General features: G+C 39.2%; 1 protein-coding gene across 3 annotated transcripts; it reads right to left on the reverse strand.

Moving 5' to 3' along the window:
• Nucleotides 1-976: 976 nt before the first annotated feature.
• klhl4 (kelch-like family member 4) lies at nt 977-24,196 on the reverse strand. Of its 3 annotated transcripts, XM_062476427.1 has the most exons (12): nt 24,005-24,196; nt 19,373-19,826; nt 12,715-12,882; nt 11,321-11,457; nt 10,872-11,068; nt 8,471-8,683; nt 7,819-8,005; nt 6,946-7,170; nt 5,506-5,668; nt 4,377-4,589; nt 3,627-3,798; nt 977-3,477 (listed from the first exon to the last, which is right to left on the reverse strand). In XM_062476427.1, the coding sequence occupies exons 2-12, from the start codon at nt 19,819-19,821 to the stop codon at nt 3,418-3,420; spliced, it is 2,184 nt and encodes a 727-aa protein (XP_062332411.1). In that variant the 5' UTR covers nt 19,822-19,826; nt 24,005-24,196; the 3' UTR covers nt 977-3,417. The 3 variants fall into 3 exon arrangements, with proteins under 3 accessions (XP_062332411.1, XP_062332412.1, XP_062332410.1); XM_062476428.1 differs by lacking the exon at nt 19,373-19,826 and having other exon boundaries at nt 24,005-24,191; XM_062476426.1 differs by lacking the exon at nt 24,005-24,196 and having other exon boundaries at nt 19,373-21,240.
• Nucleotides 24,197-24,991: the final 795 nt, after the last annotated feature.

Below are 24,991 nucleotides of genomic sequence, written 5' to 3' on the forward strand. Positions count from 1 at the left end.
ACTATCTACTCTCTTGGCTTTGTTGTACACTACTTTTATAACTCAGCAAGATGCTTATTTAAAATGATTTTTTTTTACTTTAAATTTCATAATATTTCATCATCAAGGTTATTAGCGCAAGTATTTGTCCTTGGCATTCTTAATACATGTTGACATTTATTGTGAACAGCAATAAAAACTGAGTTATTTGATTTTTATGTTTGTCTCACTGGTGACTTCTGCAATCCAACAGTGCCCTCTGTAGCTCATTCACAATGTTACACCATCCTGGGTATGGTACCTGGTACCTGCGTCTGGTACCTGGTACCTGCGTCTGGTACCTGGTACCTGCGTCTGGTACCTGGTACCTGCGTCTGGTACCTGGTACCTGCGTCTGGTACCTGGTACCTGCGTCTGGTACCTGGGTCTGGTACCTGGTACCTGGCTCTGATGAAGTGTTCATACAATCATGAGTGATTAAACAATGTTTGGAGAGGAAGAGCTGAGCATCCAAACAACTTGATCTCACAGACCTTTGTTGACATGTTGACATGCATGTGACATAGTAGGAAATGAGTAAACTAGTAACCATACATGGAAAGTCAGTAGGAAGGTACTGCACTGCAAGCTTTGTTTTCATTTACATTGTAGCCATAGGAGTGCTCTCGTTTCAGAATGGGTTGGGAAGTAGGGCAAGCAGTTGGGAGAACAAGCAGTTATTCCACCTCCATCCTCATCACCCCTACCTCCTCACCTTGTCTTCCTGCAGGACTGTTTTTTCAATCTTTTGACATGTTCCACTATGCAACAGGGAACTGCCTACCGTGCACCAAGGGGAATGCCACTGCTTAGTCTAAACAGCAAAGACAAAACTTAAAAGTTAACCACATTAGAGCTTGCTGGGACATGAACAAATCTTCAATGTTCCGGCATAAGCTTTTTGGATCGGTATGGGTAATATGTTTTTCATGTTTTAGTCAGTTAGATACCATATATGTATTACATTCCTTTTGTTTATTTGTTTGTAGGCAATAGTAACAGTATCCGTAGTGAACAAATAACCAAAAAAGTATTCATACATTGTATCATGTTGAATTCAGCATGCAATATAAAATCATGATGGAAATCAATAGTTTGGCTTAAAGCATGTCATTATTACTATTACAAATCATCCTACTCAGAAAGAGTTTCAACATTAATGTTCAACTTTCACAATCACAATGTCTTTCAGTAAATACAAAAAACGATCATATAAACTAATTCCCGGGGCAATTATGGCCTCTGATGCCACAACACCTCAAAACACATTGTCAGTACAATGGGTAGTTATTCAAAAATTACCTTCTACAGAGAAGACCCAAATGACCTGGGGAAAGTAGCTGTACTGTAGTTCCTTAAAAGACGAGTTTTTCTCTAAACATGATTTTGTCACTGACAAAACTTTTGAAATAACCTATTTTGACCGTTTTTGGGACACTGTTTAGTTGATTTGTTGAGCAAATAATATGAATAATATTGAATAAGTTATGGAAATTGTTATTTAACTGACAAGGCTACTTAATTTCAGAAATCACTTATCAAGCCAATGGTCATTCCATAACTCTCCCATAATTCTAGGCTATGTACCCTGTAGCCTGGTTCATAATGTATTTATTGCCTACAGTACTAAACATTTTGGCTGTGGCAATTTAGACAGATTTTTTCTGTTTTTGTAGGGCATTGGAAATGTATGAATTTCTTATATTTCTAGTAGTCTGTAACAAGATGCAATTCAAAATAAAAAATAAATTTCACTGTTGTTTTTTCTTCATACATATAGACATGTAAATTCATGTTTGATAGTAAGGGTCTGCATCAAAAGTAGAGCCAAAAGCTTTTCACTCAGTTGGTGTAATCCGGAGATTCATCTGTCCTCCATATCTTCCCCACCACCTTCACAGCATATGCTGTTTTGTACACAATGCTTCCCATTTGCGCACATACTGTGTGTCCGAGATAGAACATGCTCTGAAACTTAACCATGTTAGAATAGCATCAGCAGTTTGAAGGGAAATGTGAATATAATTTAATTTAACACAGCAGAAGTTTTTGTAAATAGGTTGTGCTTAACCTAAGGGTTCTGGTTTTGATCCCAGTAAAGTGCTAGCGATTTAATTTTGCTTTTGGGTCCTGGAGTTATTCTAACCTTAGAAACCCTCACCAACTGTAAGCCTTACTCTAACAAAACAGACAGTGTAATGCCTAGTTGTAACCACAGAAGCTTAATACCTAAGTGTCATCCCTAACTTTCTTCATTTAATCAAAATTACATTATATGTTACTGTTATTTTGTTCCAATGGGTGACAACAATTTTGACTAGTGTGATTACATTTTTGGACTTTCATGACCAACTGCTAGCACATAACGGGATAGAAAAGTACAGTGTGTTTATCATTGAATATGTTCCCAATGAAATAAACTGTATAGAAACTCATTTATACACATAGCATGTATTTAATTCCTGATAATGGTTTAATGTGTTGCCTCTACCCCTACCAGGCAGGCCTAGCTCTAGAAAGTGTATAAATATGACATACTTTTGGCAAGCTTGCAAATGACTTTAAATATCAATATGATATACTGCATTTCTTATCTCCACAATTGTGTAAAAGTTTTTTAAGTGTACATGACTAATACAAGCTAATTACTTTGGTGTTATTTAGCTACAACTTCCATCAAGAAACATTTTAGTAAAGGTCCGTTAGGACATTATTTCCAGACTAAAAACTAAGTGTTGAGCAGAGTCCTGTGCATGAGCAATTTCCTCCAATTGGAGACACAAGTATTGCAATAGCAAACTTAATAATTACAGTGTTCACAGTGGTCCTTCAAAAACACTTAATTCAAGAATAAAAAAGGACGTATTCAGAGAGCATCAGCTAATGAACTCAAATGAAGTCAAGTCAATTCAATCATTTACAGAAGCTTCAAATGTATTAAAATTACACATACTTTCCAACTGGCTAAAAGAGAGGAATACAAGGGAATATATAAACCTCAAAAATATATGGGATGAGACAAATATATAATGTCACTTTACTTTATAAATGTAAAACTAATCCTCCGATAGGATAACTAATTTTAAACATAGCTTTATTTGTCCTATGTTTATATTTTACAAAGGATTTCAGACAAGCATACTGACAAAAGCATGGCACTGTTTCTTACAAATTGCATCTGTTCATCATGTTGAGAATTTATGGTGCATTCTTACTAACAATTAAATGTCCTTTCAAGTTGTCTGAAAAGTTGTTAATACAAAACAATGCTTTGTGTGTTTCTAGTGTTTTCCAAGTAGAAAAACAAAGAAAAGTGATTCTCAGTGGAGAATCTCCTGCTTGCATGTCCAGTGTAGTTTTTTTTTTGTACCTCTTCCCAGAATTCTTTTTTTTAAGTCCTCAAGGCAGTTTCACTACCACAACACAGGCACCCGCTCTGCCAATGTTGAGCGGCACCTCCTGTTGAGAGACAGAGAAGGGGAATGAACAGTCTGTCTCTCAGTCTCAAACTTTTATTGAAATACAGCAAGAGGTTTGTGAAATTACTTTGTGGCAGAAAGGGGAATCAAATTGGCTTTCGGTGTGAGTTCAAACACATTCTGGGTTACCTCAGTCCACTCGTTGTTCAGTGCATCGTAGGACTCAACGTTGTGCAGGTAAGACTGACCATCATATCCTCCCACAGCGTAGAGCCTGTCTCCCAGCAGACACACTCCAACAGCGTCTCTGGGGACACTGAGGGACGACACGGTTGTCCATGTGTCTGTCTTTGGGTCATACCTGCAGGGGCAGACGAGGACAAAACTGAGACAGTGGCTATTTTGGAGTCTGAGAGATGAAAGTAACTGTCTGTTACAGTACATGATATGACATGATATTTTAGAACCCAATCAAAATATTTAGGACTAGAAGCCTATAGGACTATAGTACAGACTGTATATTCATAAATGTCGCCAACATATAGATGGTTATTTAGTAAGAGGCTAGTTTAGACTGAGGGAATATTACAATATGTTGGAAGAAATCACAGTCACTCTGTTAAAAATAAACTATGTATTTTGTGGACAAACACTGCAGCGATATTAGGAGCTTGAGCATACTGGTTGCAATTTACTATTTAGCCAGCAGAGGGAACTAGACACCATACTATGCACTGCTTGACGCATACGCTGCCAAGCAATAGCCCAAATATGCTAAAAATTGAGAGAAGAAGAGAAAATGGTTGTGGTTCAATCTTCCCACCCATTTTCTTGACATGTACTTCTGAATTCCATGTTGCACCAGTGTTGCAACAAAAAAAAATTCTGAAACATGCTTTTTTCTATACCCAGAACTTGTAACATTTTGACATCTTTTACCTCTCTACACAATCCGAGAGTCGAGAGCAGTGATTTGACGCTGGGGCATCATGGCCTCCGACCGCATACAGGAAACTGTTGTAGGTGGCCACACCCACCCCCCCTCGCCTCTTTGCCATGGGCGCGCACATGCTCCACTTGTTGGTGTGTGGATCGAAGCATTCCATGGATCTCAAACATGAGCTCCCATCTCTGCCTCCAACTGCAAACAATCTGGAATATTGTAAAATGTTAGATATGTTACAAAGCTGGTCCAAAGCAAAACCAGCTTTTTAACATTTCTAACATATTATGTTTGAAATATTTTGTTATCATATTTGTTTCATTTATTGTTATATTCTATTGACAAACGGTTCATCTTGATGCCAGGTTTTGGGGATTTTTTTAAAATAAAAATTAATAAGCTTTACATCTCAGATGCAGAACTAGGCCTTGAGCAATGCTCATTTCCCTGTCTTCGAAAACATCGTCCATCAGCAGGGTCATATTAGAGGATAATGTATCCTTCCCATGGCCTTTCAGGGAAGTGTAGGCTGAGGAAAGAACTTCCTTGTTGTCTATTTTTGACCAAGTTGCAGAAATAACTTTAGGACCTATTCAATTTGAGAATGCTTTGTCAGGTCTCTGTATTCCTGTATTTTCTATCTGGCTCTAGCTGAGGCACGGCTCTTAGTGTGAAATGATGAGGGCATTCCTGTTTGACTGACCAAGGACATTTATAGGTGTGTGTCAATGTGTCACCATGAGTGCAATAATGTTGGTGCTGCTGACACTTGTGTGCTCATATTACTGTGAAACCCACCTACACTGCACTCACAGTAAGCATCGCAGCCCTACCTTACCATAATGATAGCCCTCAGCGGAGTTTAAGTACAGTATGATGTTGATTAAGTACAGAACCTGCCACACTCCACAATAGTAATCACACAGAAATACAGATACTTATGTGAAGTGTTCACTATAAAATTATAACCCTAGACAGTACAAGTTTGCCTCTTGCTTTGTACGCGTGGCTTTGTGGGGACTTAGGAAGAGTTACGTTATGCCCTGCATCTTAAGCAGACATCATTTTCCAACAGGTTAGCATAGAGAGTATGAGATAGCCATTGGCTTTAGTTCTGTGACTTACTTCCCATTGAGTGCAGTAACTCCTACGGTGCTGCGTGGGGTGGACATGCTGGCCACGTAGTTCCACTGTCTGGCCTGGGGATCCCACCTCTCCACCGTGTTCAGATAGCTCCATCCATCATGGCCCCCGACAGCATACATAGGACCCTCTAACACAGCAATACCTGTGGCGAGTAGAGTAGATATTCAGTCATTTAGTGGCAAAAAGGAGCGTTGCAAATAATGTAGATGACAAGGTTGTTCGTCTTTCTAACCTTTTTATGATTTCCAGTGGGATCGTTTGGGAAATTAATTACTTTTGCTACATAGTTTACTTAATAGCAAAATCACATACAAACACTCCAGACACCGATAAAATGTCATGTCGTTAAACCTCTCCTCACTACTGCATAATCAATAACAATAAAAGGAGGACTGCCATCCAGATTTCTAAGGTATCTTTTTCTTTGACATTTCCTACAGTACAGTGAGTTCTAACCAGAGGCTATAGAACTCATTTTTAGAACAGCTGGAATAGGCAACAGTACAGATGAGTCATAGCTATGGAAGTGATTCTGAATGTGTTCTGCAAGATGAATGTAAAATGGATTGTTATTCCCCATGCTGGGGTCACAGAGGGAAGTGGTTTCAACAACAACAATACAAAGGATGCAATGAAGCAATTGGATTAATATATTGCTGGTCACTTAAGCAGGATAGATACCATTTCCTTGATGGGGACTTCAAAATGTAAACTCACGCCCTCAACATTATAAATATGTTTTAAACAAATGCTTTTCACAGAAAATTACATTTGTTTACTGTATGACCAGTTGATGTGGCTTTGAAAAAACGACAGCACAGCTCTGTCTTCTTTTTCCTGGAAGTACACAGCGGGTGGACCCCAAGGCCGGGAGAAAGAACCACAGCTTTAGTCAAAACTGTGCACGACGTGAGCAAAATAGGAGAGATATCTGCAACAGTGAAGATCAGAGACCTGCAGGTAATCTATAAGGTGTTATCTCTTGGGCAACCATGCTCACCGCTACCTTCAACCACACAAGGCGAGCGAGTTGAATACTTGACAAGATATCCCTGTTATACTAGTTCAGCTCTGTCCAGCTGTGTATCAAACCATGTCTAACATAAAATAGAAAAATATGTGGGAAAAGGCAGAGAGAAGTTGCCAGAATACCCACCATGATAAAGTAGAAGTAAATCAAGGTCTAAACTATCAATGAATGGCTGTCTAATGAAAAGTATGTCATTAGACCTATAAAGAAATGTGCTGTAAGATCTACCATGATAAGTAGAATAGTTTAAATAGATTAATAATGGACTTGTTTTTACTATGCTTTTTAATTAATGTACATTGTTTGTGTTCTGTTGTATTTACAGATATTACACTGGCACAAGAACCGCTTCAAAGTATAAATCTAAAGTAATGAATTCAAAAACAGACCTAAGCCATGCCTGTGTGTTGACATGGGGGGCATTGTGGACCACACTTTGTTGATGGGATTGTAGCACTCCACCATGTTGGAGGTCTTGAGTCCATCTCTGCCCCCGACCACATAGAGCTTGTTATCGATGACCGCCACCCCGAACTGGAGCCTGCGCCCATTCATGATGCCCACCTGTATCCAGGTGTTGGTCCTTAGGTCATACTTCTCAATGGTTGTGGAGCCTATGCATGGAGAATGGTCATTTATCTCTGGTAATCATTTAAAACAAAGCTTAAATGAAACATAAGAAACAGGCATAGCGATTCCTCCATAAAATGAAAGAGAAACTTAAAAAACAAGTTAAGCACATCAACCTGTTTGTCTTAAATTGTAAGACTTGTTACTGCTTTACAGTAAGTATTATGTACTGTACTGAACTACTGTTCTAACTAAACATAGCTTGTGGTGAATATGCTCAATTTCCATTAGATGTGTAGACCCTGTGTGGTACTGCAGGACAAAAGAACATTAATAGGCTTGTACTCTGTAACTGTAAGAGCATGCCCTGACATGTTGACATCACTTCATTACAGGACATCCATCTTCTTAATGGCCACATTGATAAAACCTGTGTGTCTGTAATAATAGTCCTGAGCCATTAAGGAGAAGGACATGTAATGGATTTGGCAAGAGGTGGTCAGGACCATACAAAGATCAATGACTTGAGACGATATGAGGTGCACTAGCCTTTTTTCGGACTTTACACTTTTGGTATATTTGCTTCATTGGACTTGATGAACCAAATCAATTGTATAGGTCATTGTAAACATTTTCCATTGCACAATTTTCTTTACAGTATTCACAAATATTATTCAAAACTACAGGCTCGCCTTTGGTAGCATCCATTCCTCCAACAGCGTAAAGAGCTCCGACAGTGGACTTTCTAGGTTTGGTTCTGGGGCTCTGGAACATCGGGCGACGTTCCGGCAGTAAGTGGTACTTCATAGCCTCCATAAGTAGCTTTTGGCATTCCAGGTCATCCGAAAACATCTTGTTGTTTTCCAAGTCGGCTAGGAGCTAGATGGGAAGAGGAGAGTTATTTAGTGAATGTGCTGAGTATGAAATGGTCCTCGGGGGCAGATACAATATGCCTGAGACAGAGGACAGATGGAATCAGAGGTATGGTAATGAGAGTTGAATAATGAACTAAAATCAAAACCTCGTGAGCACAGACAGAATCTATAAACCAAGGCTACTCTGGAAATGTATTATATTACATGCTATAACCTTCCTTTTAGTTATTTTATGTCAATATGTTCAAAAGACTGGGGTCAGATAGATTCATTCAAAGTACTTGAGAAAGCTTGCCTCTTGTAATAAAATCACTGTTGAATATTATGTTCCTCACAAAGCAACCTCCACCAAGAATGCAGTCTACATGGCCGGGGAACAAAATACATTTCTGGATTTCATAGTCCCAGGTGCTATTTGACCAAGGTTTGGTGTGTGTAATTGTACACCATATGCTGCATATGTCTGTACCTGTGGGGGTAGAAGGGGTAGACGAATGTTGGCCAGGAGCAGCCCCAGGTCTTGCTGTCGCTGCTGAACGTCGTACCTAACCCACAACATCAGCGCCTGGAAGATGGTCTCCTCGTCGGGGACATTGATGTCATCGCTGGACAGCAGCTTGACTATCTCAGCGGTCGGGAGCAAGAGGAACTCCTGGTTCTGGATTACCTCCAGAAAATGCTCCTGGAACAGAGATGAGGCACAGAAGAGCTCAGTCAGTTCTTCTTGTATCAACGAGGAAACAGAAAGCTCTGATTGAGTCTGAAGTTTACCATGTGGACAATGCTGAATATCATCGGTACAGCTTTGAGGAGTCCACTCAACAAAGAGACCCTCATAATTTAAGTTATTACAGACAAATCTCTCTGGCAAAGCCCTAGTGTATGGTACAGTGAATGTAGAAAGACACATTAAGGAGTTGGTGACTAATCATGGTGTGTGGGTTAATTGAAAGAAGGTAAGGCAGAAACATAAAGAGTTACATTGACGTAAATGTCCAATAAGGGTTTTGCAGAAAATGAGTTCTGTATAATAGCTACACATGTTGCTAAAGATTGATGTCCCATCCACTGGCCCTAAGCTCAAGCAATCGTACAGCTCCGCTTCAATGCCTCTACAAGGACATTGTCCCTGGACACTTTCATTAGAGATGATGCCATATAAAACACTACGCTTTATACTGCTTTGTAATGTTGGACATAAAAACATAAAGAAGTACAGGGAGAGCCTTGGCCCTGCGCCCCTTGAAACAAGCCTTCTGCACATTATTTATCACACAACAAGAAACACAAAACCCAATGCTCCTTGATGCAAAGTATGTTAACAATTAAGAAAAACAGGAATGCTATTGATCATTAATCTGTAACAAATTACAGTGCCTTGAACATATCTATCATGGGCATAGGCTTTAAGAGCCTAACAGTGACAGGCTTAATGGGATGAGGCCCATTCATTGATCCACTGAAGGAGATGCTACATCTCGCTGTTTAACATATGTATAGATTTGTTATTTGTAATTACCCTCCTTGAAATGCTGATGAAAAAAATGTATACATGAATTCTACCACACAGCAAACCACTGATTTCAAAACAATTTAAAGGCATGTACTATTTAAATTAGTTAACTCAGTGGGGGAACATTAGGATATTCACATTGATCTATGGTAAGGGATGATTAGAGAAAGAAGGAGGTACTTTACAGCAGCAGAATATTAATACTTTCTATCGTGTTATTGATATTATAATACTGTGATAAACTTGACTCAGAACTGAATATGCTTTGGCTGCTCTTCACAAACACAACAAACATCACATGAGTATGTGGGCGTGCTGGTATGGGTAAATGTTTCCAGTCATCTGAGGATAACCTGGGACCTGGTTTGGAACAATGAAATGGCTTCAGGACGGAAAATTGCACTTTTTACAGAAAATGAGGATGTTCTTTGGTCCCCCGACGTGCAAAACCAGGAAAAGCAAAGCTTATACAAACAGGGCAGTTCTCTTGGAACCCGAAGGACGAGGGAGAGCTCCAGGAAGTCCCTGCTCTCTCCGTGGTCATTATTGAACCGATTGAACAGGAAGCAGTGGCTCTTGTGCTGGATGATTAGATTAACCTCCTAGTCCTGGAAGGGCCCTGTGCAAACAGGCTGAGCAGATGTCCTTCAGGAGATAACTGCTATCTTTCCAAAGTTGTTTCCGTGCTGGGTGAAGACGTTATCCGGCAAATATGTGCTATAGATCTCAATATCACCACACAAAATAAATCCTGCGAAAGCATTGGGGAAGTCTATTCTTTACTTAAATAATGCCATGCTAGGTATCTCGAAACAACAGCTACTATATAGTGTGAATAGATTGAGCTTTTTTTCAAATTGTATATTGTCCTTTTTATCCCATGTCAACTAATCAGAATTCAGTGGCATGTTTACAGAAAATAGGAAAATGTGTAAGCTCTTAAATAAAAAAAATAAAAAAATAAAATTCATTTTCTACAAATTTTGGTGTGACATACACAATGTATTTTACTTTCAAATGTTTGCTGTTTGTATCAATGTTTTTAGGTATTTGTGTGCTTTGAAACTTGAGAATACCTTCCCTATTTATATCATGATTAAACACTTACAGTTTTATGGGAAGATGGTGCCTATTAAATACTAAATATAAGGTACCAAAGCTGTTAATCTGGGCTACCTGTAGCATTGATACAATACATTCCAATATCTAATGCTTAAGAAAATGTATCGACACAATTTAGTATAAATACAGTATACACTAGATGTTTTGATTCACACATGTATACTGTACTGACATTCTACTTACATGAACAATGTTTACATTTCATGGTAAGACGTAGTGTGTGAATATGTCTTACCATGGTATAGGTGTGGGCCACATTGAGCAGGTCCACGCATCCCTGGGCATCTGCGAAGGAGCGTATCCCCAGGCAGTTGGAAGGATGGAGCTGCTTCATGAGGAAGTTACAGCAGACCTCGATGACCTGTGAGAGCTGGAGCAGGCAGGCAGCTGCCAATAAACTCTCAATAGTCTCCTCCTTCAGTTCAAGGACACCTGTTCAGTGAAGCAGACAATCCCGGTTCGGAGAGAACATTTAAAGCATTTGGCAAAAAACGGACAAACAAGATGATTAACCCAGAGATAAAAAATATAAATAAAAACTGATCATTGCCAAAACATGTATAGTATTACCAAATGAAAACAGTTAAGTGTGACATGGCTTTACTGGTCTTTTTAATCATTGGAGCACACAGAAAGCCCAATAACTACTTATGGGACCCAATGAGTGGTTTTACAAGCACTCACCAGTGTAAGCAAAATGAACCAATGATCTCAAGGCATCAGGATCCACACCCTCCATCTTGATTTCCTCCTGTTTTGCCTCTCTCACATCATTGGTAAACATGGCAGCAAAGTAGTCTGAGACCGCACTTAGGACAAGTCTGCATGAATATTAAAAGGGACAGAGAAACCAACATAAACAATTATATGTGACCATGTTTTATTGTGTTATTCCCTATGGATTTGCCAGTGTCATAAATGCGGTTTCATTTACAAGGAGCTTGGCCATTCTAAACGAGATGTGTGTGTTAAGGTTCCAGCGTCTACTGTTAGAGACAGAGGCCTGCTGGGTTCTGAAGTTGTTCTAGTGTGCATGAGTCACACCATGTATGTGAAATAACCTTTTCAATGATTTTGCAGGTTCTTGAAACAGTATTGTTCAATCAGATAAGTGGAATTCTATCTATCTATAATTCTTGGAACCAGGGTCGGACTGGCCATCGGGAGAGTGGGGAGATTTCCCGAATGGCCGGTCAAACGGCCGCGGCATAATGCAAAATATATATATATATAGCATAATATACACTGTCATGGGCCAGTGTGCGTTTCACAGTCCCGGGCTGTTTTTCAGTCCCAGTCCAGACCTGCTTGGAACTATAGATAGATAGTGCACAGTGCCCGTAATGAAGTAGGTGACACACACACAATGAGTCCTGGAATTATAGAGAGGGCACAGTGCCCATGATGCAGTCAGTAATTAAGACTCACACAGATTTCTGGAATTATAGATATATAGTTCATTGCGTATCATGCAGCTGGTGATGACAGTTCTTCTCAGTGGCTTTGGTACCTACATTTCTCAGATCACAATTGAAATTCTCAAAAGTACTTCAACCTCCACATAATCTAGTCACTTATGCACATCATGAAAGCATTTCTCATTATTTTAAACAAATTGCCAATTATATGGTGCATTCATGCAAATGATTATGTAGCCTACAATTGTCTGCTGTTTCTTGCATTATCAATTGCTTAGGTCATGTTGAACAAAATGTATTATATTGGTTCTCTGTTAAACTGTCTTACCCCCACAACCATGTAGACATTTAGTTCATTACAGAAGTCATTACATGCACAATGGTTGAGCCAGTTGTCATACACAGACGCACACAGAGAGCCCATGCTTTATAGATGTATCTGCCTTGTTTGTTGATAAGTAGACCAACTTATGCACAAAGAGTGATCTGTAATTAAAAGTGATCCTTAGTTTTCTCCCAGATTTCAGAAAAGCGAAAGATCACACTACCAAAGTTAATCAATGAGCCTATGCCTGTATTGACAACTTTATGCTGTTGATCTGTGAGCTCTGAAACCAAAAGTGGAGGTGGATGCAATTCAATTAAAGTTCAGTCACCGACCTGTGGGCTGGGATCTTATGATCTCCTGCGATCAGGAGAACATCACACAGCTGTTTGTGCTGAAGATACGTCTCCATCTTGCGGAAGGTCTGTTCCGCATGGTTCGTAGCCTGGAAGAACTCATCAGAGCAATTGGAGCTCATCCTTGAGTAGCTACTTAGAGTCAACCTGTAAAGAGAAAGAGGAGGACCATGACCAACTAACCTTTGATCCTTTTTAAGATGCTTTTGAAACTCATCTTAAATCGGTATGTTTTTCTGTTCAACTGAAGAATGATATGTCCCATTACTATTCAAGACTACATTCAGCTCTTTTTTACTTGTGAATCATTTTTTTTCTCCCAACACATCAACTTTGAGTCAAACTTGAATTTTCATTAAATTAAGGACAAATGTGATTCTTAGATTCAAGCTTGTCTACAGTATGGGCATCCTCTTCGTCATTCCGGGCCGAAATTAAAACGGACAAAAAACTCCTTAAATAAGTGGATAAAGACCCAGGAAGTTCCAATGGGACTTGAATACAATCTGGCCAATTCCAGTCGTCTGAACACAATGTGTCTTTTGGACAGATAGGGATTTTGCAAGTGAGCTGGCATCTTCCTCACAGTATTGTGGTAAGGCTGAGCCCCTCTCCCTGAAGGCAGACAGATTACATGCTGTTATACAGTTCCTAAATAATCCCTCCTACTTGTGGAGAAATAACCTAGGTCAGTAACACTGGTGTGTCCTTCACGGAGAATAATCCACTTGCTGACATTTAGGGTTGTTTGTTACACAGCATAAATGGATCAAACTGTCTGGGGGAATTAACTGAAGTCGAATGCTGCCCCTCTTTGGAGAATTATAGTTTTCAAAGTTTTTTTGTTTTCTCCTGGCAATGAACAGCTGTCAACATCTACTGAGTAATGGCTTCCTGATTCCAGGACACCCTGATACCACTAACACCACTATGTTATAATGGTATAATGCGGTTTGTACCATATACATTACTGTAGTTGACTCAAACCAATTTGATGATCTTTTTCACCTTTTAGATTACTATTATAAACATGTGCCTTTGAACAAAACAACATTTCAAGGAAAGAAGAAGCAGTGTCCCCACTACACTTGTAAAGACAAACTGCCACAAAGTTTCAGCGTAAAACTTTGGTATCTTGATTTTAATCATCACAAGAAACTACTCCTCCTTGGGGAATCGTTTTTATGACATGCTGTTTCTAACCGTACCCAATAGTTAGGCCTTTATTGGGATGCTTTATGCTAAATACAGGCATAATTTATTGCCCTGTCATGATAATACCCATCTGACTCAGGACTCTTGGATAGGAAAACTGAACAAGACTGAATACGAAATTGGGCAGTAAAATCTAGATGCATTACCTTTGTGACTGCTGCAAGGCATGCTGTAAGGACTTTTCATGCCCACCAATCTCGGGGACACTAATTGCTTTGGTATCACATTCTTGGGAGCAGTAAATTTCTTTGAGGTGTTTATTTTCTTTGGGTATAGGTTTGTTCATTAAGACCCCGGCTGGCCGTTAAATGTAACAGTGAAACCAGAAATACTGTCTCAGACTCCACAGAGAATGCAGTCTAGACAGTACATTACAGTCACATGTATAACAGTAACTCAGTTTACACATAGGATGTAAGTTTACAAATAAATTCATCAAATACGATGAGTTTTGAAGAGACCCAGATACTATTCACTCTCACATCCTTCAAGAATGACTTGACTTTCAGAAAGAGACATTAATGAGATTTATCCAAACACACGCCACCCTCCAAACACCTTGTCTACACGCCTTCATGGGTAGCTTTAACACCTGAACCCAACTAATTAAATCAGGGAACAAATCTTTGCAGGCGCATCCAAAATATATCTTAAAGTGTCTGAAGATGTTGTTAGTGTGCTCTTATGCTAATGGTGTTGTTATCTAAAGAAGGCTGCATGGTTTGGGGCCCTGATGTTAGATGTATTTGTCATCCTCAGGGTAGCCTAGAGCAGGAAGGGGCATGAGTCATAATTCCTGTTGGGACAGTGAGTCTTATTCTAACTAATGTGTCAACTCCATCCTCGTACGAGCAGGGAAAAACCCTGGGTACAGCGGGAGCTCGCTTTCAAAATGGATTACAGAATCCCCATTGTCCCTCAAGGCAGTTGAGTTGGTTGAGAATCAACGCAGACAAAGACCCATGTAGCATGCCAAGTCCATAATCCACATACAACAGTCTATAATATCCTGCTGTTTCTGTCCTTTTTACCCAATATGTTAGTGTTCAGGATTTGCACATACAGAGAAAGAGGTAAATTCATTCACTTTAAACCCCTCCTCCCCCCCCAATCAGCAAAACTGACAGCTAATCTCTATTCCTGATTCAATTTCTTGTACATCTGCATTTGAAACATTTGATAGTGATAAGGAATGTGGGAAAGGCACCTGTAACTGTAGGCCTGTGGCTTTAGGTTCTTAATGTTTGATTTCCCCAGAACAGAGAGGTATCAAGCCCAAAAAATTACCACATGCTTTTTTTCTGTGGTGGCCCTGGAGGAAATTGCTAAAGAGATTTATGGAAATGAGTTATTGCCTCCATGTATCTTTCTCTGCTATTACCAATCCCCATGTGTTGTAAAGAAACCTAGTAAAGTCATGTTGTAAAGTTATGTCAGCATAATTTCACCCCCAGGCGTGATAGATGATGTACTACGTTGCTGGTAAGTTATTGATTCATATTTTGAATATTGAATATAACATCAGGGAGGATGAAAATCTAGGCAGGCTAGAATGTTAAGTGATCAATCAGAGGTTCCAAGAATTAGTGAGATTAATAGATTTGACTGTGCGGGAAGACTGGTGTCAGTTCTCAACATATGAATCAAACGGGCTGGGAGAGGTGAAACACTACGATAGTAACATGTTGCCATAGGAAATATGTTTTTAACAGCTGCCTTTTTTTGCCGTTAAAGCATAGAGGAGTATTTTGCGGTGGTAAGGGCTACAGTTAATTCCTTATAGAGATTTGGAATCCCTTCCCAGAGATTACCTGTGATTATACTGCTGAGGCTGCATCATAATGCCAAGGGAATTTTTCTGGAAAGTGGGAATTTATGTTTAAGTGAAAATTGTGCTGGTCTCAGCTAAATGTTTCCCTCTAGCTACTTTGTGGATTGAAGTCCAAGGCCTCCAGTATGAGATCTAACGCATACCTACAATATGTTACTTACAATTAATCAGTGTCTGGTGTAAATTAGAGTCGCGGACAGATTAACACACTTACCTATATATTAAGCTAAGGCACCACTGTTGAACATTTTTTCAAAAACAAACAAACATTGGATTGCTGTGACTAGATTAGACCACATATTTCTCATAGCTCTACTTATGTGATAAGTTGCCCATGGAGTGTATTAGTACTGAACACATACATGGTACAAGGTAAAGAACCTTGGTACACATGCTAAAGCACTTTGCAAATTGTCTGTTGAAAGAGGAGAAATAAAATAAGTGAAATTGAAGGGGAACATCAACACAGCATCAGTCTGTCTCTCATATTTTGAATATTTTTTTTATGCCGTCCATATTTTCTACACCAGTACTGCACACCAGCATCCTAAAGCCAAAACTCTGTTATTCAACTGTGAATGCAAATGATTGAATAAGACTGCCTAGAGGCATTGGTGGACTAAGCTGTGGTCTTTTCTAATTCATATGCATATGAAATACTTGGAAAGCTGTGTCAGGGATTACATTATTGGATTCAAGTTTATTCCAGGAAAATTCTTTGAACCCTATTATACAAGAGCGTTTGGCATAAGATGCAGTCTATTCTGTTATTTCCTTTGTAGGATGGGAAAGCAAAGGGGCTGATCACAGTGATTTCACTGTCCTTCACTTCAATCTACCCTCGAAAACATTGTTATCATAAATAAATTGAGTTGTCAGTGTTGACAGCAAACTGTGAAACCATGACATAGTATGACATCACAAAAAGTGTACAATAATTTCTCGCTCACAAGGTTGCCATTCCTCAACATACAAAAAGTCAATTTTGTCACCTAATGTATTATGTTTTAACAACATCTATCTAAGTGTCAGCTACCAAGTCAGACCTTATAAACCTTGTGGTAGGTGAAGGAATCAAGGAATGCTCTGAGTTACAGCTGTTGACAGGGGAAGGTGTGGTCTGACTCCTACTCCAAGGCAATCAAGAGGGAATTGAGATATCATTCAAACGAACAGCTGCTGACTCTAACCTCTGGCTCTTTATAGGGAGGTCAGGGTTCCTATTTCATTTGGGTTGAGCTCCATCATATTTCTCCAGACAAAGGGAGGTGGGAGAAACATGCACATAACACAAACATATCTAAGTATGTTATTAAGTATGCTGCAAAACATTTAGTAGATTATGTCATATGGGCTTTGAAGGCAAATTGTCATACTAAAAATATACTGTCACAAAAGGATTACACTAATTAAAGTAAAACTTCACCTGAAAATGTATCCCCATTAAACAAGTGGACTTTCAGGACACAAACCCCAATTTACTTTCTATGCTAGTCCCAGAGAATATGATGAACATATTTTGCAAGATTCACGCAACACTTCTGTATTCTACATATAGCCTTGTGAGATTGTGAAAAATTACGTGTCAACGATTTATGAAGTGAGACGTAATGGGAGCAACCGGCAGTTGGCGCAAATGAATGTGTATATCGTTGTCACACACACATCTGCTTTGGCTGAGGATGAACATTACAGCAATAACTTGTAATGTGGACATACTTCACACTTCAGTGCATCGAGGTACATACTGCGGATGATAGGACTATCTTAACTTCATGTTTACAACATGGTACCAATTCATTGAAAATCTTGCAAATATCTTTCTCACGATTATGTTCCATGTTGAAAATGCTTTGCAACCCAAATGCCATGGTTTACTGATTCAATAAATGCTGTGGTTGAAAAAAAATCTCCCTTATTCAATGATTATGTAAAACAGATGCTGACAGCATAATCAATTCATCTATATAGTAGGAAATTGTGATTTAAATATCTTTCTATGGTTTAAAATATAGCTGCTCATTCATGGAGGCTGTCATCCAGAACCTCTAGAGGCTTTTTCTATTTGCATCTCCTCTCATTTTAGAGTTATATAGCATAATGTCAAATGATTTGGGGACAAAAGCTAAGGATGGGCATGAATTTGATATTTAAAAAGTGACATAAAGTAAGATCATAATGTTTGTTCATATTCTAATGAGTGAACTCAATGACCCGGCAGAAAAAACTGTAACTGTAAACTATTATTAACTGTAAATAATTCCAACAGGGAAGATATGTAAGACAGTATTTTCTAGTCTGAATATTATTCATGCGCATCTTGTGTTATTTTGTTTATGCACTCATGCTGAGCACATAAGCAGCTATCAATATAGGCCATTGGGTGGTTGATTTGAAGAGCAGCTGACAATTTCATAATAAATCATCATATTTACAGGAGTCGTTTAGGATTATGGAAATTAAAATAAAGATTATCATACTGGGACTGAAAATGGTTTGTGATGTTTATGATGACGTTCAGGACATACAGAAGTCTCTAGTCCCTGAACAAGGAATCGGACAGGCGTTCGTTTGAAGACTCCATCATCCACTAAAGAAAATAGTAGTCAATCTCACACAAGGGCCAATCCGCCTAAGTGTGCCAGATAACAGATGAAAGGAGTGAAGTTCTTTTCATCCTGGTGACAGGTGCCTTTAGTGCACACCAGACATCACACAACCTGCTCCTACAACACCTGTTTACCTCCAAGAACCGCGCGAGATCACACAGGGGAAAATAAGATGCCATATGAACAGACCGCATAAAAAACACCTAGAGTATATGAGGGCAAGAGGAGGATGTTGGAATTGGAATGGGTTCTAGTGGGCAAACCGCAGAATGGGGGTTTCATGTGAACTGTGGTATTTGCTCTGGTGTGGATAATTAATGCGTTTGCTCTTTCCCTCTCTTCTGCTTTCTCTTTTAAGCAACCGGCACCAGTGTTCTGTGATGTAATGCTGTTCTTCCTGTAACCACTTCTTACTCTGCTTGGTGAATACATTCTGTGCAAAAAGATGTGCAACTCAGTAGCTGGGTGATATCATGAATAACTCTAAAGAGCTACTGTAGCTTCTAATAGTAACACGTTATCTGCAGAAGAGCACAAAGTAACATGCGAAACCTTGATGTCCCTCCAATGAATAATTTAGAAGATGTTTTATTGGCTTGCCTGGCTGAGCCCCATGAACACTAAATAAACTATCCCCAGGTGAGGGATAGGGACAGCTGCTTCACTAAAGTTAATTGGAAAATGATAGCTTCATGCAACTAACTGGTTAATTACTGAGACAACATGCAAAACATCATACGTACAAGTTCAAAGTAAGGTATTAAAAAAAGAATCCTGGTCCGTGGCACAGCTCAAAGGCCTGATCAAATAACAATTGGTAAAGTAACTCCTCAGATTATATGATTAATAATCAGAATACGAGCCCATGACATTCTTTACCATCACTGACAACAAGGCGTTATTTTCAGAGAAGTTCATATACTCTCCTTTAGGACATCTATCCTGTCTCTTCCCAAGTGAAATTCCTTGAGTAATGTCATACCTTTCTCCTGCTTCCACCTCGGAGAGGTCCTCTGTGTTGCTATTCACATTCTCCAGGTTGCTCTTGGCTTCTGCCTCCTCAGTGTTGTTGGAGGAATCACCTGTTTTTGGAGCCTCCTGGCTGGCTGCCAGGTGGTAGATGGGCCTGTGCAGGTTGTGCCATGATTGACGGCCTGCCCTGACACATACAGGTGTGGGACCAGGAGTCGGCACCAGGATACTATGGACTGGACTGTTGCTGCTCTTCCGGAGCCCACCTCTGTCCCGGGAGTGACTCTTGAGCCGACTCTGGACTGGTGTGCCCCTGTGGTCGAAGCCCTCTTGCTGGATGTAAGCTCCTCCACCTCCGCCTCCCCCTCCAGCAGAACTCTGGGAGGAGTGACTGAACCAACGCCAGCGGAGCCTAAGGATCTGCTTCACGTCAAAGTCCTTCTTCCCCGACACGGACATCCTTTCTGTTTGGAGATGAGGGCAGTCGAATGCAGGATCCCCAAAAACATGGAGAAGAAGCCGCTTTGGATTCAGTGTCACTGTGCCTTTTCTATTGTGCTCCTTTACCCCACTGCTCTTTTTTAGAAGGCATAAGCTAAGACCATGAACAGTCTCTGCAGCTTTTGTTCTGTGACCGAGCTTATCTTCCCTCCCTCTAACTCTCTCTCTCTCGCTCGCTCTCTCTCTCTCTCTCTCTGCTGCTGTTTCTGCCTCTGCCGCTGCTGGGACTCGGTTAATGCACATGCATGATACACGCTGTATTGCTTTGTCTCTCTCTCTCTCGCTCACTCTTGCGCTACCTTTCTCTCTCTCTCTCTCTCTCTCTCTCTCTCTCTCTCTCTCTCTCTCTCATAGACACATGCACACACTCCCTGTGTCTCTCCTACACACACACAAGCAAGCACACATGCGTCAAACTAACAGGAATCAGAGATGTCTCACACAAGCCCTGCCCAGTTTCTACCAGCTGATGATGTTGATGTGGATCCTGCCTTGGGGAGGTGGGGTATCACACAGCCTGGATGATGAGGTCACACCTCAGACAAGTAAATCAAATCTCAGCGAAGGAGGGAAAGCAGCCCCAGCGAACTACACCATCACTCTCTCTGGTAGCAGGGTCCACACTGGGCTATCGCGCTCGTATGTGGAGGATACACCCACACTGGATCTCTTCCAACATGTATATTAAGTATTAACGCAAGCGTACAAGCAACTGTAATCATCATACACATTAATCTGTACACCCACTTTAAGACACGCAACCATGCTCTATCGTACATCCACATATGCTCAAATATTTTCATACATGAACTAAAAAACACATGCCCTCACAATTACACAAACACGTGCACACGCTCATACTGGACATACACGGGGACACACACACATACAGACATATAGGTTGCCTCCACATCTGACAAACTCCCAGGAGAGAGAGACAGGCATAATCTCCCAGTGCAGGTAACCATGCAGAAGGATTATTATACCACCATCATTCTTAAACCCGGGTGAAAGATAAATGGTGATAAAGCCTCAAACACACAACACACTTGTCTTGCCAATTTCCCCAAAAATCTTAACTTCACACATTTCAATGTCAGAGGTAAATTCTATTTCATTTAAACTTTGGATTATATACAGTAGGAAGGCATGCAAAGATGTTTTTATCACAGGGGCAAATCAGTTATCTCAGTTATCAGTTATCAAAAAAAACAGGAACTAAAATATAGGGGGTTGGGATTAGTGGGAAAATGTGGACAGTTTAACTGATATGGAACATCAGCTGGAGTCCATGGGACATGATACACTGAGAGTTGAAAACGAGAAAGTCCTTGGACACAACTACACATACAAGCCAAATAGCCCTTGATGTGTGATTGATAGATTTTGACCATCAATAATACAAGGTTGGAATTATACAGCCCACTGATGGCACATGTTAGCAAGTAAAATGTTTGCTATTGTATATTTTTATTTTGATATATGTTTATAATGATGTCTGCGCATTACATAGAAATTTGAGGATATTACCCAAAGCTGACCATTGGTGAATGGCAAACCCCAAAATAGAAGCAATATGTGAGTATGTGTGTTTTTCTTGTCCCATTTGTATCACGTGAGACTTTGGTAGCCCACACACTACGACTGAGAGGAGAAGTGAGTGTAACATGCATACTGTTAAAGATAAATGTCAATATGCTGCTGTGTATGTCATCTGCCTCATCTTCTCTCCTGCTGTATACAAGGGATTTGTTGCTGCTTCGGTACCACTGGTGCTATCTATGGTTTATTCATATCCTGAGTGCACCACTTGACTGTTGAATCTTTGGGCCAAGAAACATTAAACAGTTAGCCCATAGCATTAGCATCTCTCCGTAACATTCCTGAAATATGAATGCCCTATTTGAAACTGTGTTGCTCATGCTCAGGAAAAATAGAGTCCAATAATAGACAACTTTTCTACTTTCAGTAGTTTAATGAGTGTTAATTAGAACCCTGTGAAGTCTGTACTGGCCAGTATTTACCAATACTGTTTTCTGAGAGTGTTAAGGAACACTCCAAGATCCTTGCACTATAGCTTAATTCCAACCATGTGCCCTTTTCTTAACTGCCAATATGCATGTGATTATAAGTCAAGGCTGAGAAATACGTTACATATTCATGCCACTCAGTCACAGATGCATGTACAGTATCAACATGTTTTTTTTCTTCAGATATTTCTCGGGCTAATTGGACTTTCACATTCTCCTTGCTTTTATTTAACACCTTGGATGCACATTATATTAATTTCTAGTTATTATTTAAATTATTATGAAATATGCAAGTAACAGCAGTTTAACAGCAGTTGGGGGCATAGTGTTGACTGAATGGATCATCCTTTGTTTTCATGCAAATATTTTTTGTAAATAAAAGACTGATGTTTCTGCTCCTTTGTTTGCACACTATCTAAGGGTATTAAGAGCTGTAATTATTTAACAGTTATCTGTTTATTAATTCCTATTGTACATTGTTAAAACTAAATACAATACTCATTTCTCATATTCTGTGTATATGTCCATTTGCCCTGTCCAGCAGGTATGTTGTGATCACTTCATGAACAACATAATGTTGTGTTAACAAATAGCTTCTTTATGAAGGAACTCTAACTGAGCAGGAGACCATACCATTTGTTACACAGAATTTTTTTTTAAGTTTTTTTTTACATTTATTTATAGTATTTAGTATTATATTTAGTACTATTAGTATAGTATATAGCCATATTAAGTAAAGTGAATAATAGTCCAACTTTGAGCACACATGACTACTCTAATCCAGTGATCTAGTTTTGTAAATGCAGAAATCATTGCCACATGAGTTCTCCCCCACTTACAGTCCAACGCTGAGGTGATTAATCACAAAGTGTCCTTATCTTGCCTTAATCACCCCAGGTGGCCTTAACACTATGCTAATTTATGTACTGCATTTTAAATACAAAAGGACAGTGCTCTCCCCTTATTCTTGATGGAGATGTTACACAGCTTCACGAACAATCTGAATAAAAATACCAAATAGATTTTTGGTTCCGTGCAGGGCTGAACCAAAATTACAATACATTACAGTATTACAATACATTACAGTATTACTGTACATCACAATACAATCAGCTGATGCTGATTGTATTGTGATGTACAGTAATTTCACTTAACAAAACATTTCTTGTTCTGTCTTTGTTGTTACAGAAGAACGTCAGAATGAGCAGTGAAGTGATTTACTAATATTAATTATAACAATGCAATAGGACTCAGTATCCACCTTTTATTTCTACAGGAGTCAAGGACACCATCTGCTTCAGCTCCACATGACATGACAGTCTGTACCAGTGCTATCCAAATTATCCTCAAACATCTGTCTCATTGGGGACTGTCTTTCATATCTTGTAGGCCTACTATGCACTGTAAATAATGAAATGATCCTAAATAACCTAATACCAAATAATTAAAATGCAATACTTTCCAGATACAACATGTCTGCACACTTAATACACGTCATAAAGCAGACAATGTTTTGAAAATGTGCATAATGCCAACTGAAATATTTTATACTTTTTCTGTTATATTTTTATTTATTTATTGTCTGGTTCATTATTAGAAAAAGTATTTTGTATGAGATTATGCCCAGAATGAAAAGCAGATATTTTGTCATTTTAGTAAACATATAAAAGACACAGAAGAGCAATTGTATGTGAACTGGCATAGTCAGTTTTCCAGGAATTAGCATTCTTATAGACAATGCAATCTGTTAAATGAAAATCCCTTTCTTTCGTTCCATTTTATGTTTTATGTTTTAAGTATAGTATACCATTCGTATTAACCCAACATTCACCCCACATCTGAGATTTTAACATAAATGGTAAGTAGCATTCGAATCAGCAAACAATACTTCAGTTACTACTGTACATAGTATCCTATGTACATTTTTCAGGCTGTAGGTTGACAATCAAAACAAGAATTGGTAAATTATACCATAGCTTTCAGAAAGAAACTTGCAGTTAATAAGAATTATAAACATCTCAAGAATTACTTTTTTTGTAATATAGTACCAAGTAGCAATGTGTATTACTTTGCCTACTTTACACTCACAAACATACACCACGATTTTTTACCTTTTGAATGATTCCAGTCACTGAAATGCCTCCAAACTCTATCTCTATTTAATGGCGACAGCAATAAACACTTTAATGTGCTCAAACTCAAAATGTCTACAACATTAATGAACCTCCAACAGCGTTCCTCCAATGTTTCTGTCTCTTGTGCTCTTTTTGCGAACAAATATTTTCCTTTGAAGAGGAAAGGAACACTTTCCTCTTCTAGAGGAAATTCCTGACAAGTTCCTTCCTCACCGCTACCCCAACAATTGCATTCAAACAACCAGGAACATAGGGATCCCTTCCTGTGTTCTTGGCAAAACAGTGCTTTGACAATGGTGGGCCACGCTAAACAGAACTGGCATGTTATTTCTTGATTACTTTAAAAAGATATCCATGAATACACTGCTTTTATCTAGTGTAACTTGAAGTGAATTGTATGTGTGCACAAATGCATTTTAATCTGATGTTGATTTGATTGTACTGGATGATTCTTGCTAAATGGTATAAATCTGATCCATATGCACTTGTGTTCAGGAGTTCCTGCCAATGTAGCATGGTTTTACATGCAAAAAAAAGCATGTTAAACAAAATACTGCCATTACTCAATTGACACCACAAGTCCCTAACCGTGACTTTGCGGAGACTAACATTGAGGTAACTTCCTGGAATAAAATTGTGTTAGTTGGGTGGTCAGATATTGTATTGTTTTGAATTGTATTGTAAAATATAAATACATTCCAACCAGGTAGCCTAGCAAGCCGTTGCAGCTGAACAGCACATAATCACCTGCCCTTGTGTCACCATGGCAACGTCATGGCAACGTCATGATCTTTGGAACTACAGGAAGTCTGGTTGTGTGTACGTGTGTAATACATACTCTTCATTCCAAAATGCGTTTTTCATTTGTGCCTCCGTTTAAGAATGGAAGTGGTTGTTAAGATATTGCATAACTCAAAAATGTTCTTTAGTCTCTGTGTCAATGAAAACACAAGTTGCATTATT

Source organism: Osmerus eperlanus, chromosome 13 (genome assembly GCF_963692335.1).
Source record: "Osmerus eperlanus chromosome 13, fOsmEpe2.1, whole genome shotgun sequence".
Classification (NCBI taxonomy): domain Eukaryota; kingdom Metazoa; phylum Chordata; class Actinopteri; order Osmeriformes; family Osmeridae; genus Osmerus; species Osmerus eperlanus.